This window comes from Octopus bimaculoides, chromosome 7 (genome assembly GCF_001194135.2).
Source record: "Octopus bimaculoides isolate UCB-OBI-ISO-001 chromosome 7, ASM119413v2, whole genome shotgun sequence".
Classification (NCBI taxonomy): Eukaryota; Metazoa; Mollusca; class Cephalopoda; order Octopoda; family Octopodidae; genus Octopus; species Octopus bimaculoides.
The window spans coordinates 87,669,312-87,684,431 of record NC_068987.1 but is presented as its reverse complement, the minus strand read 5'-3'; the positions used below and the strand labels follow the sequence as shown (position 1 = coordinate 87,684,431).

At 37.5% G+C, this 15,120-nt stretch overlaps 1 protein-coding gene across 1 annotated transcript in view; it reads left to right on the top strand.

The window, feature by feature from the left end:
- LOC106880977 (uncharacterized) overlaps positions 1-15,120 on the top strand; it is a 164,838-nt gene that overhangs the window by 106,628 nt on the left and 43,090 nt on the right. The window contains exons 11-15 of the mRNA XM_052969454.1: positions 541-2,239; positions 5,540-5,609; positions 9,906-10,039; positions 12,904-12,993; positions 14,001-14,077. Coding sequence (XP_052825414.1) covers positions 541-2,239; positions 5,540-5,609; positions 9,906-10,039; positions 12,904-12,993; positions 14,001-14,077 — 2,070 coding nt within the window. The remainder of the gene's footprint in view (positions 1-540; positions 2,240-5,539; positions 5,610-9,905; positions 10,040-12,903; positions 12,994-14,000; positions 14,078-15,120) is intronic.

The window sequence follows — 15,120 nt, the reverse complement described above, 5'->3', positions numbered from 1 at the left end:
ATAGCCTGTGCCGAATATAGCCTGTGCCAATTAGCCTGTGTCAAATAGCCTTGTATCCTTTTGGGGTGTATGATTTGAGTTGGGATTTAGACTACTGTATTCAGTTGCTTGAACAATCGCCTAAAGATTCCTTTGGTTGCTTGTGAATATCAGTCATGTTGGGACATTAATATTAGAATTGTTGTGAGGTGCCAAGCTAGTAGAATCATTAGTGCAGTGGGCAAAATGCTTAGCGACATTTCATCTGACTTTACGTTCTGAGTTCAAATTCCACTAAAGTTGACTTCGCCTTTTATCCTTTCAGGGTCAATAAAATAAGTACCAGTTGAACATTGGGGTTGATGTAATCAACTTACCCCCTACCCCTAAAAATTACTAGATTTGTGCCAAAATCCTGAAGAAATATCTGGACTATATTTGCTGAGCTTTGTGTAAATTTTTTTTTTTCCTTCATGAAAGCTATATTTCCCTGTTTTTTGTAAATTAAGCCTTTGGTAATTCTATATTATATATTTTGTTTTTCATTTTCTTAATCTTTAGGCTTAAAGAATCTTTCAGAAATCAAAGTTTTACGACTGAATATAATGGATCGGTGACAAGAAGTGAGCAACAGCCAGAGTATTACACTGTAGAAAGCCCTGTTCAAGATTTTAGCAATGGCCATCATTCCTTACACAACCCTAACAATAATGGATATGCCACACCTCATTTATTCCCTCTAAATCACTCTGTACCATCAAGTCAAAGGTCTTCATACATATACCAGGAACAGAACCCCACTTCTGAACATCTTCCTCACAACAGATCTTCCTATTCTTCTGCTGGTTCTTATGGAATTAACAGAAGTTATAGCGACAGCATCCCTCAGCCTCAGCCAGCCAGTTATTTCCTTGATGCTCCTTATCAGAGAGCATCATCTTCATCTTTAACTTACCAATATTCAAACAGACCACCAGAACAAATTCCTCGGGACACTGAATCTCAGTCATCATTAGGCTTTAACGCTAGTCAAAATGGCTACCTACGAGGAAGTCCCTATCTAGATGACTCTCACCATTCTCCAACATCGTTTAAAGGAACAAATAATAATAATATCAGTAACACTATTTATCGAACAATAGATTTCTCTTCAACAGATAACAGGATTAATAACAGTTCTAGTAATTCTCCTCAATCTTTTCCACATCCTCCACACTCCCCCACACATTCCCAACTCTCAACAGACACTTACCCCAAAGAAATTAATTATGCTGTAATACAAAAGCAATCAAACCAAGAGTCTTTTTCTCCACTCACAGAATCCCATAACAGTTTCACTTATTCAAATAATAAAGATGCAGATTTGTATTTTACAGATGTTGTAGACTCACCCCAGAGCAATTTGAGTCAAAATCACAGTGCAATGCTGCCAACCAATCCTGTAGCTCCTTATTCTAAAGACATGTATGGTGCTCAAACGGATTTGTCAAAGCTAAGCATTGAAAGTGACTTGGCTTACAATACGTCGAGCCAGAATCCACATCCTGAATATGCAGCAATTCAGCGAAGATCAACAGGAAATCTCGAAGATTTATATAAATCTGATGCCTTATTGAGTGATCGACCAAACTCCATTAGTGTTCCAGTTCGTCGATCTCTATCAGATGTGCCCAAACAAACATCATTGCAGTTATTACAAAATATGCACATGAACGAACTACGGAAACATCCATCTTTCTCTAAAACTTTTCCTAAAAATTATTCACCAAATTATCAAAACATTTCGCTAACATTTTCTCAGTACTCTGATGATGATGATGATGATAATGACCATTTTGAAAAATTGCCTAATGAAGGACCTGTCACTTCTGATGGGGACAAATGGAAACAGATGCCCTCTGATTATTATAATAAACCATCTTCCACTGAACCAGCAAACCTTCTAGATCAAGATATTCCAGACAATGATGCAGATAAAATTCTCTATGATTATAAGGGCACATCACATGACACTTCTTTCCCAACACGCTCTTTTCAGGAACTTTCAGTGAAAACTCTAGAACATTCTAATGATTCAGAATTTGGTGTAACTAAACCACCTGTTTCAGAATATGCCAACTTAAATGCCAGACAGTCCTTTGCTTATTCAAGTTCACGTTCAGAATTGGATGGGATATTACCACGAAGCTCTTCTGGAAATTTTGATGAATATAATTATGAAAAATATCCCACTTCACACGTGAACCTCAATGGATTTCAAGTAAGTATTATTCATCAGTACTTGTGGCTTACTTGCTTGTTTGTCAATAATCCTTTCATCTGTCTTTATGTTCTAAGTTCAAATGCTGCTGGAGTTGACTTTGCCTTTCATCCTTTCGAGGTACCAGTTGAGCATTTGGAGTGAGGTAATTGCTGAGATTGCAGGCCTTGTGTCAAAATTTGAAAGCTATAGACCAGGCATGACAAGTTGCCTTGGATTGGACCAAGAGTGGTGGATACTAGTATTTCACCATTATTATGGTTTATTAAGGTGGCGAGCTAAGAGAAACATTAGCACGCTGGGCAAAATGCTTAGCGGTATTTCATGTCTTTATGTTCTGAGTTCAAATTCTGCTAGGTTCGACTTTGGTACTTAATTTATCAACCCCGAAAGTATGAAAGGCAGTTTTGTACTGGGGTCAATCTAATTGACTGGTCCCCTCCCCTCAAATTTTGAGCCTTGTGCCTAAAGTACAGAAGAATATAGTTGTTGGAAAAAGGCTGTGAGTTGGCACAAATGTTGACACACACTGGGCAAAAGTGCTTAGCGGTAGTTTGTCTGTCTTTACGTTCTGAGTTCAAATTCCACCAACGTCAGCATTGCCTTTCATCCTTTCAGGGCTTAAATTAAGTACCAGTTTCGTACAGTTTCTAATTGACTGGCCCCCCTCCCCCAAAATTTCGGGCCTTGTGCCTAGAGTAGAAAAGAATATTGTGGGTTATCAACACCACATACCTGAAAGCTACAAACCAGGTGAGACAAGTAGTGTTGTTAGGGAGTTTTCTGTAAGCATTATCCTGCAGCAAATACAACAATCAAGCAACATCTATAAAGTGTGTGTGTGATTGATGATGATGTTTACATTACTATTGTTGCTTTTAGTTTATTTTACACCCCCACACATGCATCCACACCCATACATACACACCCATAGGCACATACTCACCCACACCCACCCACACATGCACACCCACACCCACCCACACATGCACACCCACACACATGCACACCCACACACATGCACGCCCACACACATGCACACCTACCCACATACATACACGTGTGTGTGGGTGTGTGTGAGGGCTTATATGTCCCAATGCGTGACTATTTTATTTAGTCAATACATGGTGATTGTTTATAAGCTTTAAAGTTTCAGGAGTGGCTGTGTGGTAAGTAGCTTTCTTACTAACCACATGGTTCCGGGTTCAGTCCCACTGAGTGGCACCTTGGGCAAGTGTCTTCTGCCATAGCCTCGGACCAAATAAAGCCTTGTGAGTGGATTTGGTAGACAGAAACTGAAAGATACCTGTTGTGTGTGTATGCATGTGTTTGTGTGTGTTACCCTTAAGTGATGCCTTGACATCATGTGACAGTTCAAATTAGTGTCACTGTCATGCAAGGTATATCCTTTGTTTTCAATCTTCCATGAAAACATGTCCAGTCATGGGTAAAATATAACCTCACTTGGAAACAGACGAGAGTTGGTGACAGTAAGGGCACCGAGCCATAGAGAATCTATCTCAGCAAATTCTGTCTGATCCGTGCAAGCATATAATAAAAGTGGACATCAAAACGATGATGAATGTATATTGCTGAAATTGTAAACTGTTTTAACTTTTGAACTGTTGGCAGAAATTGAAAGTGTATATATATAAAAATAAGATAAAAAACTTGAGAAAGCTTGTGATTTTAAAAGCATTTAAATCCCATTAGGCCTCAGACTTTTTTACAATTTTGATTTATAGCCAAAATCTCTGCACAATGGCATTAATAGATATTTCTGACAGTTGTGAGCTTCAATCCAAATTGCTTAGAATGTTCTCTACTTATTTTTTAAATCAATTTTGTTGTTCCACTTACCATTTTTCGCCCCTGTTTTAACAAATATTTTGTTCAAATGTTATTTGGCTGTGAACATCTTCTGCTATAGCCCTGAGTTGACTGGAGCCTTGCGAGTGGATTTGGTTAGTGGAAACTGAAAGAAGCCTGTCGTGGGTGTGTGTATGTGTACCCTTGTTTTGACATCACAAGATAGTTGCAAACAAGCATGTTCTTCGTTTCCTGTCCTCTGTGAAAAACATGTTCGGCCATGGGGGAAATATTACCTTGCTTGGAAACAGCTAAGGGTTAGCAACAGGTAGGGCATCCAGCTGTAGAAACTCTACCTCACCAAATTCTATCAGACCCATGCAAGCCAGAAAAAGTGGACATTAAATGATGATGGTGATGAATGCAAAGTTCTATTTTTGTTACTTTTAACTTTCTTAAGTCTAGGCTTTTTTCTTTTATTCTTTTCTTTGTTTCAGTCATTTGACTGTGGTCATGCTGGAGCACCGCCTTTTAGTCAAGCAAATCGCCCCCCCAGGACTTATTCTTTGAAAGCCTAGTACTTATTCTAGTACTTGCTGGACCGCTAAGTTACGAGGACATAAATACACCAACATCGGATGTCAAGTGATGCTGGGGAGGAGACAAACATAGACACATACACACACACATACATATATACGACGGGCTTCTTTCAGTTTCTCTCTACCAAATCCACTCACAATGCTTTGATCAGCCTGAGGCTATAGTAGAAGACACTTGCCCAAGGTGCCATGCAGTGGGACTGAACCCAAGACCATGTGGCTGGTAAGCAAGCTACTTACTACACAGCCACAACATATTATATACACACACAGTAGGCTTCTTTCAGTTTCCTTCTACCAAATCCACTCACAAGGCTTTGGTCAGCCAGAAGGTATAGTAAAAGACACTTGCCCAAGGTGCCACACAATGGGACTGAACCCAGAACCATGTGGTTGGTAAGCAAGCTACTTACCACACAGCCACTCCTATGCTTATATATATATTTTTTTTTCTTCTTTTTTTTAATGTAATAGCATGAGTAGATATTGGTTGGGTGATTGTGAAAGTTGTTGCTTTAGTGACCTTCTCCAACTTCTTTTATTGCACTTTCTGGTCCTAAGTGTTACTTAACTTTCTCTTTTTCTTTTTTTTCCTTTCTTCTTTATCTTGCTTCACCACTTTCTCTTCTGTCCGAACGTCTTCTGCTGTTGTTGCAGTGGACTCTATCTGCTTCGTTTGTTATTTTTACTTTTGCTTGTATTTTGTTCAAAGTTGACAGCTTATTTTGCGACAAGATTATTTGTTGTGGTAAGGTTTTGATAGCCAACCAGCCAACCAACCAACCAGCCAGCCAACCAGCCAGCCAACCAGCAAACAGGCCTTTAGAAAACTTACAGCAACCATCTCTAGATATACTACTTGTAATTCTCTGTTGATAATTTCTTGTAGGCTCCAACCATGCACAATGCAACGGATGTTGAAAGTATCTCTTCGTCTAACATGCAGCTGGAGAAAAAAGGTAAGGAAAACATCATCATCATCATCATTATTATCATCATCCTCATCATTATTATTATCATATTTTCCATGAGACTTTTGCTCTGCAACATATTATCCTGATACTATATCAAGAGTGAGCCATATCCAGTGGCCAAAAGTCCTTCGGGTCATGCCTTCTCCTTCAACTTTCTAACGCCCACCTTAGAATCCTTGCTGTTCCTAACAAGTCTGTTTTCTGCAATGTCGATATGTTCCGAATTCAAATTCCACTGAGGTCGACTTTGTTTCATCCTTTCGGGTCAATAAATTAAGTACCATTGTAACACTGGATCAAGTGTTCTCCTTCCCACAAATTTCAAGCTTTGTGCCATTAGTGGAAAGGATTATCATTATTATTATTAAGTGAGAGAGCAGTGTATGCCATCAAAGCGACACTAGGGTAAAATATACGAATCCCAGTATACCCATCATGACTACCCGTTTGATAAAGGTACACCAGGCACATGCATCACAACCACATGTGCATGACATGGTAACCTCATATCAAGATAAACAGTGCATGACCTCACAGGTGGGGTCCAGTTAGAATTTTTTTTAGGTCGCGTAGCCCATTCTGCTCAAAAGGTCTCTGAATAAGGGTTGTTTAATGATGCTGAATGAAACACCCATGTTTCCAGAGGTGAATTACCCAAACCCCAAAGACTTCCTCTCAACACATGGCTATGATGCTCCCCACATATCATCATCTACTAAGGGACATGCTCAACTGGTTAAGGTCAGACAATTGGCACGCAAATCTGTGGCATTGAGCAGAATATTTAATCCAAAAAGTGTGCAAACGGTTAATATTTATGTTTTAGAATAGTTGAGTTTAATTTTTCAGTTATGGCAACCATGCTAAATTGGTTTGCTAAATGCATCGCTGCTTCTTGAAATTTTCCAAATTTCCAGTTTTTATCTTTAATGGTAATTTTAGATGCTCTTCCCTTATGTGTTCAATCATTCTTCATCTTGATATTTCCGCTTTCGTTAGAGCTTAATGATATTCTTTTATTCCATCTATTAGGAAGCATCCAATCTCTCCTTTGGAAACAAAAACGATGGAGTTAATAGCTTGGAAAAGTTTAATTATTGTGATAATTCCTATCAGAAAACTAAACAAATTGATAAAGAATATTGATCAAGACTGCTATTTTTAATTCGTTATTGATTTTATTACCTCTCCACATGTTTACAGAATATTTTTATTAACAAGCCAATGAGTTCCTGTATCGCTGTTTTATCTGTTACAAAGAGTCACTAAATTTTCTGCAAGCTGTATCATTTTTAATTTTGGCCCTTTGATAGCCTATGCTCCTTAGGGAGCAATGAGGATTTTAATAAGGAAAATTTTAGAAGGAAAATTCAAGCCAAAAGCCGTAGGAATAAGGTTTTGGTTTGACCTTTTTAGCATTTAAACCAACCATATCAGATCCAAATATTTGACCTTTATTTATGTTTACACCTGCCAGATCCAGCCTCTCATACTTACCTTACAATGTCCTTCTAAAAATATACAATCACATCATTGAGGTCTTGAAGTTACAACATAATGCATGATTAATTGAAAACAGTGAGAATAATTAAGTATTGTATTCGACAGAATAAAACGAATGCTAAAAGGTTGAATGTGAATATCTTAAATAAATTAAATCTCCCCCCCCCCATTAATCAATTTAACATGTATTGAATGGAAATATTTTTACAATCAGAGTAAAGTTTATTTGCCAAAGTGAAGTGGCAGTCCTGAATAGGATGAATGTTTTCCTGGGGCTAAATAGCAGTAACATTTGTCCTAATCAGGACTGCCACTTTACATTGGCAATTAAACCTTACTCTAAAGTATCTTTGCTGTATGTTTCTTGTTCAGATATTTCGAACTAATAGTTTTTCTATTTACTTTTAGAATTTTAAACTGAGAAATGTTTTAATTCAGATCTGAGAGAGAATAAATTATCTCTCTCTGTTTGTCTGATTTACCTTTAAATTGTGAATGTGAAAAAAAAAAAAAAAAAAAGCAAAAGAAATGAACCATCAAAAATTTGGTTTTAATTTTTAAAATTTATTTAAAAGTTTTTGAAGTGTCTCTTCTGCTCGTGCACTGGCAATTATTTAAAATTTTGCATTTCCTTCTGTCTACAAAAATCTAACAAACCCAGAATGATTGCTTTGACCAAATATTCTTGGAAATAACGAAATATCTGCTGTTTGTAATTGTTTAACCCCAAGTAAGCCCACACCGAGCAGATTAATGATCAAAGGCATTCCACTTGTGACCATTATCTAATGTGTCCTTTCCTTATTTTCAATGGCAGAATGCAATTTATAACATATTTGGCTGTTATTTCTAGTAGGTTGATCAAACTATGTAGAAACTCCAAAGCTGACTCATAGTAGGGGATGATTTGAGAGAGATTCAGCTGCTATATCTAGCAGGTTCTGTGACCATATAGAGGCTGCTGAAGTTGGCTCATTGTAGTTGCCATCTGCCATGACACAAAAAGCAGAGGTGACAGATCCTATTTCCTATCACAGTTAAGATTCAGTCTTGACTGACAGCTTATTTATTTAACCCTGATGTTTACAGAAAGGCCCACAACACTGGGTAAATATTTTCATATCAGAGGAACTGGCCACCGCTGCCCTTCAGGGAGGGCATGGTGGAATACCTAAATATCATTTTTGCTTTCAGAATGATTACTAAACGAGAAAGTACTTTCTGGATCAAAATACCTTTTACTTGTTTCAGTCATTTGACTGTGGCCAAGCTGGAGCACTGCTTTTGAAGAGTTTAGTCCAACAGACTAACCTCAGTTGTTGTGCTGTTTTTACCAATCTGGTACTTATTCTATCGGCTTGTTTTGGTGAACTGCTAAGTTCCAGCAACGTAAACAAACCAATACTGGTTGTCAAACGGTAGAGAGGACACACACACACACACACACACACACACACACGTGTGTGTGTTTGTTTATGCCTCCCCCCCACACACACACTTGATTACTGGTGCTGGTCTGTTTATATCCTCATAGCTTAACAGTTCAGCAAAAGATACTGATAAAATAAGTACCAGGCTGAAGCAGGAAATAAGAACTGGGGGTTAATTCATTCGACTAAAAGTGGTGCCCCAGCATGGCCACAATCTAATGACTGAGATAAAATATTTGTGTGTATGTAGGGGGCTTCCACACAGTTTCTTTTTTCCCCAGATTTACTCACAAGATATTGGTTGGTCCAGGGTTATAGTAAAAGACACCCAAGGTGCCACTCATTGCAACTAAACCAAAATCCACAAAGTTGCAAAACAGGCTTGTTAACCACACAGTCACTCTGGTGCCATTCCTGCCCATTAATATAAATTTATAATATAGATGGTCCTACCCATTAATATAGATTTAAAATTTTTGAAAAATGGCAAAAATTTGACAAAAAATGTTTCATGGCTATAAACAGACATCTTATTAACGGTAATTTTTTACTGGGTACCTCAGCTAGTTTCAAAATAAAATTGTTCATTTAAAACATTTATTTCAAAATAAATTTAAAATTTATAAATGGCAATAAAGCAATAGCTGACAATTTTATGGTTTTAGACAAACGAAAAGTATGAAAAATTCTTGATTCTGTAATTTGATTATTTGATTGTTAGAGCATAAAGTATACAAGCGGCCCTCAAAGAACTTTCTACGATTAAAGTGGCCCACAATGTAATTTTTGTTGGCCAGGTCTGCCTTATATGAGGCTGCCTGAATTCAGCACATTGTCCCCCCACCCATTGACTGCTGTCTTCCATTGTCTATCACTAACAATACTTTTTGCTGTGAATGAAACATTTGGTGGGGGGGGTTATTTGCTTTATATGTTCAAGCATTGCTGTGTTGTTAAGAAATTCAAATTTTCAGCCATGTGGTTCTAGGTTCAGTCTCACTGCGTGGCACCTAGGGCAATTGTCTTCAACTATATCCTTGAGCTGACCAATGCCATGCGAATAAATTTGGTCAAAAGAAACTGCAGGGAAATCCGTATGTGTGAAGTGTTTTGCTCATGAACACAACCTACTACCTTGTCTGGGAGTCAAAACTGCAATCTTTTGATCATGAGTACAGCACCCTAACCACCAGGCTATATACCTTTACATTAAACCTTTTTGTAGACAGAAAACCTCAATTTACTATTTAACAAAAAATGTTTGGAAGGTGAGGGGACATTTTTTTTTTGTTTTTGTTTAGTATGTTTTATATTCTGTGCCAACTTTCCTTTTTTATTAATGTTACAGAAGACAACATTAGCTACATGCAACCAGCTTTGCAAAGCGAGACCATCACTCCTGTGTACAACAGAAACACTCATCTCAAGAGGAACATGAGTACTGTTAAAGAAGACCCTGACATGCCGGACGAAGATGTTATCGTAAGGAAATTTGCTGATTTCGTTTTATTTACTTTATATATTTTGGAACTAACACAGCTGTAATATAAAGCAGATTTGTGCAGATTTTAAGCAGAATGTTCTTTGAAAAATCAATAAGAAATAGAACAAATAAGTTTGTTTTTTGTTTTTTTCTCTCCTTCAATAATCAATATGGGAAAATATAAGTTTGCACTAAAATGATCTTTAAGAAATTTTTTTTTTGTTTTTGTTATTAATTTAAATGAGGTTTGTATGCTATTAGGAAAATGTCATTCTTTTAATTCCATTTTAGTTATCCAAAGAAGCCTAAGCAATAATGTTACTGCTTGGCATGGTATGTTGTAATTGGCTCTTGTAATGACATTTAACAGAAAATATTTCTTTAACAACTACTTTGAAATAAATACATCCAATTGATGCACTATTGAGTTACATAATAGCTTCTACCACATACCTACCTCAACCGTACAAGTGTACAAAACTGAATATTAAAATAAAATGAATTTTCATCCTATGAATCTATGCAGGTCATCTTTGAGCACTCTTTTATGCTTTCAGATTCAGTTTATATAAATATTTTTTTAAAAGATTATTTTAAGTAAATCTTTTTTTTTTCTTTTCTTCCTAAATTATATTTGGAAGTATTCAGAAAACAATTGATTACTCTCCAAGAAACCTCTACTGAAACGCTCTTTATAAATTTTCTTTCTTTCTCTAAAGTTATTGGAGTCCGTTCTTATTAACCTCTTCCCTCCAATGGATGCGGCTGATTGATGGAATCATTCAGTTTACATTTGGAATTATGTTATTTTAAGTCAAGTGAGATCCATCATCATTGTCATTTAACATTTGTTTTCCATGCTGGCATGAGTTAGATAGTTCAACAGGAGCTGGCAAGTTGGAGAGCTGCATCAGGCTCCAACTGTCTGTTTTGGCATAGTTTCTACAGCTGGGTGCCCTTCTGAATGCCAACCATTTTATAGTGTACTAGGTGCATTTTACATGGTGCCAGCTCAGGTGTGTCCACAGGTGCATTTTGCATGGCATATTAACTTAAAATATACACATTACTAGATACTGATACTCTGTTGTTTCTGGTTGTCCTGGGTATGGTTTTAAAACTGCACCCAATAATGGGGCTCTAAGTTCGGTAGTTTCAGCATCTTGAAGAGTGTGGATCCCTCTCATAGTCACTATTGTTCCTAGGTCTTCACTGACCTGGATTAGAAGCAATTGTCAGGATCTCAGCTCTGGGTTAATAAGCATGTCATGGAATCGTCACTGGAAGAAGGTTACTCACAGACACCCTAAAAGACCAAGGGCAGATGAGGTTCCTTGGCTTTTTATCTGTGTATCTCTGTTCAACCTTACTACTGGGTTTGTGGCCCTTATTGTATCAGATCAATACAAGTTTGAAGGACATGAGCATGGGACTGGCTCTGCACAGAACCATGTCCACCAAAATAATAATAGTCATCATGTTCTGCAAAACCCAAGACTCCAGTGCCCACTCTATCACACTTTATTCACAAATCCAGGGATGACAAGGAAGGAGGTGATGGGGACAAGTAGAAGGCTTCAGCATTGACCCTGCACACAGGTGGCCACGGGGGTGATGGTCATTATTCAGCAGTGTCTTGCAGGACCCTCATTCATTGACCTAACGAGTCCACCACTGCTTCTCATACCTTGATACTTTCAGACATAAGCATTTAGAAAAAAGGCAATCAAAGTCAGTTTTAATTGTTTAAAATGGCTGTTGAAGGTAGCTTTGGCAAATATTTGTTCCTGCTGTCGAAATTGCTTTATTTAAGTCTGCTTTTAACAGATGTTCTCTTAAATTATCTTTTTGAAAATACCAAACTGCTGAGGTAAAGACTTAAACATTGGTGACCTTTGTTAGTATATAGGAAGAATTTTTTTTTTTGAAAGCCATAGGTGCCGGTGTCACTGTGTGGTAAGAAGTTGGCTTTCCAACCATGTGATTCTGTGGTACCTTGGGTAAGAGTTTTCTACTATAGGCTCAGGCCAACCAAAGCCTTGTGAATGGATTTGGTAGATGGAAATTATGTGTGTTTGTGTGTCTCCACCACCTCTGACAGCCGGTGTTAGTGTGTTTATGTCCCTGTAAATTAGCAGTTCAGCAAAAGATGTTGATAGAATAAGTATCAGGCTTAAAAAGGAAAAAAAAGTATTGTGATTGAGTCATTTGACTAAAGATTCTTCAAGGTGGTGTGTACATTTGTCTGTTTGTCTTGACACTGCAAGACAGTTGTGGTGAGTGTCATTCTCTCTTGAATGTTGTGTCATTCATTTCCAATCTTGTACTAAAACATGTCTGGTTATGAAGAAATATCACCTTACCCCATCTGATCCATGCAAGCATAGAAAAGTGGATATTGTGCTCCAGCATGGGGCACAATATCCACAAAAGAATAAGAGAATTAAAACGATAATGATGATGGTTGAAACAAAAGCCTGATTCCTTCTTCTCTGTCGAATTTTTCGTGTCTAGATAGAGGGGGAAAATGTTATTTCGTTTTATTATAAGACTATTAGCTTTACAGTTTGAATGGCACACAATTTTGACAGAAAGTTGCTGTCAAACAGCAGCTTTGTGTTTATCACAGCAAGCGTAAATAATAGTTTGAAATACCAGTCTTGTTCACGCTAGAGGTTTTTCTCCTGTAAATTAAGAAGTGGGTGGGGGCGCAACTGAGAAAGTATTTCAGTTCACTTCAACTAAAATAAATGAAAATAGCAAACAAAAGAAACAGTAATGTCTAAAACCCTTTATTAACCGTAATCACCAATGAGCGAGATAGTGAAATAGCTGTAACTTTCCATACTGTTTGTATTGGCAGAAGACAACCCGGCCAGTAATCGCCAAACTGAAAGCCAACACAGCAAGACTAAGAATGAGTATTAGCGCTGATGATCTGCTTGGTAAAACGGTAAGTACTTGTTTTCTTCATAAAATTATTCAGGAATTTTTCAGCAATATACAGTGTATTGTACATGTCTTGTTAACCATGTATTCCTGTAGAAATGTTTCCTTCTTTATTTCTTTCTTTCTCTGATTCCTGCCTGTAAAATCACGCAAACTTTCTGTTATATCGGAATTCCTGGTAGGGTTTGATAAATTCAGTGACTGTATGAAAGGAATAATCATGAATTTCTTTTGTTTTCGGATGTCAGCTCCCTGTCTATTATTTGACCCTGAAGTTGTGAAAACAGCAATGGAATTTGTTTAAAAGTTATCCGGTCCATGATCTTTTGCTGCAGATCTCCATTTACTTACATCTGCATATTCACTCACTCACGCATACACAACACCATGCATTCACATGCACCCACACACATTCAGACATGCCCTCACGCAATCACACGCACCCACACACATTCACAAGCAGCCACACACATTCACATGCACCCACATGCATGCATGCACACATTCACTCTTCAGATTTATTCACAGGCATTCACCTTCACACATACACATTCATACATTCCTGCATGTTCTTATCCACACACATTTTCAGATGCATTCACCGACACATACACACATAGATGCACACACATTCACATACTCTTATTTACTCATTGAAGCATGCACACCTACACACCTTCCTACACATGCATATTTAAAGACGCACACAATTCAGTCATGAACATGTTCAGTTATGCACACGTTCACAAGGATTCACATTCATATATGCATATTTTCACATGCAACCATGATTTCATGCACACACACACACACACACACACACACACACATCTACTATTCATATACACAAACATTTATACACACACATACACCTACTCCTATTCATATATACAAACATTTATACACACACACACACACACACACACACACACACATGTATATTCATACATGCATTCATTTACATAACTTCTTTGATTAAAGATGTACTAAATAGTATTTGGTTTGCACTAGTTCAACTTTTCTAAGGTTAACCTCTATCTGTTGGATGAAAATTTCCCATTTATTGGGAAAATATTTGATTATGTTTGGTGACTGAGAGAGTTTATTTTGCTCAGTATTGAATATTTTATCAGAATCAATCAAAAAGTACCTTTACATAACTGAAATACCTCTGACAATAATTGGGTAAACACAAACACAATCTTAGAATTTCTAAATTTTGTTAATACTAATTGAATAAACCATGACTTTTTTTTTCTTCCTATTTTGTTTATGTTGTATGAATCAGATATCGGAAACTTTATCAAACTCTTGTTCATGCTTGCCGTTTTTAAGATGATGAGCAATTGATATGACCTGCTTTCTCAGATATAACAATAGAAGAGGTATCACAGCAGAAAAGCAGTGTCATAGCCAATTATTTAGTCAGCTTCTGTTTCCAGATACCATCCAAAGCTAACTTTAAAAATGTCATACTAAATTTGTGCAACTTCCATTGAACAGTCTTTGAAAGCATTCGTGAATGACAACGATTCCAATTATTTCACATATCAAAGATAACAATGTTGAACAAATGCACTTTTCCCTGTGTGTTATTAACACAACTAAAACTCACCTATGACCAGAAATTTTAAGCTCTTTGTATTGAGTAAATGAAAGAAAATAAAAATAAGATTACAGGCCCAGGCATGGCTGTGTGGTAAGAAGTTGGCTTTCCAACCACATGGTTTTGAGTTCATTGCCATTCATGGTCCTTTGGACAAGTTTTTCTTCTGCTTTAGTCTTGGGCCAACCAAAGCCTTGTGAGTGGATTTGATTGGTGGAAAGTGAAAGAAGCCTGTTGTATGCATGTGTGTGTATGTGCGTTCCCTACAACCACTTGACAACTGGGGGTGGTGTGTTTACATTCCTGTAACTTAGTGGTTTGGCAAATGAGACTGATAGAATAAGTACTGGGGTTGATTTGTTTGACTAAAATTCCTCAAAATGGTGCTCCAGCATGGCTGCAGTCCTTCCAACTCCCTCCTCACCCTTCACCTCCCTCCTCGCCCTCCCTTTTCTCTTCCCTCTCTCTCTTCTCTCCCTCCCTCTCTCTCTTCTCTCCCTCCCTCTCTCTCTTCTCTCCCTCCCT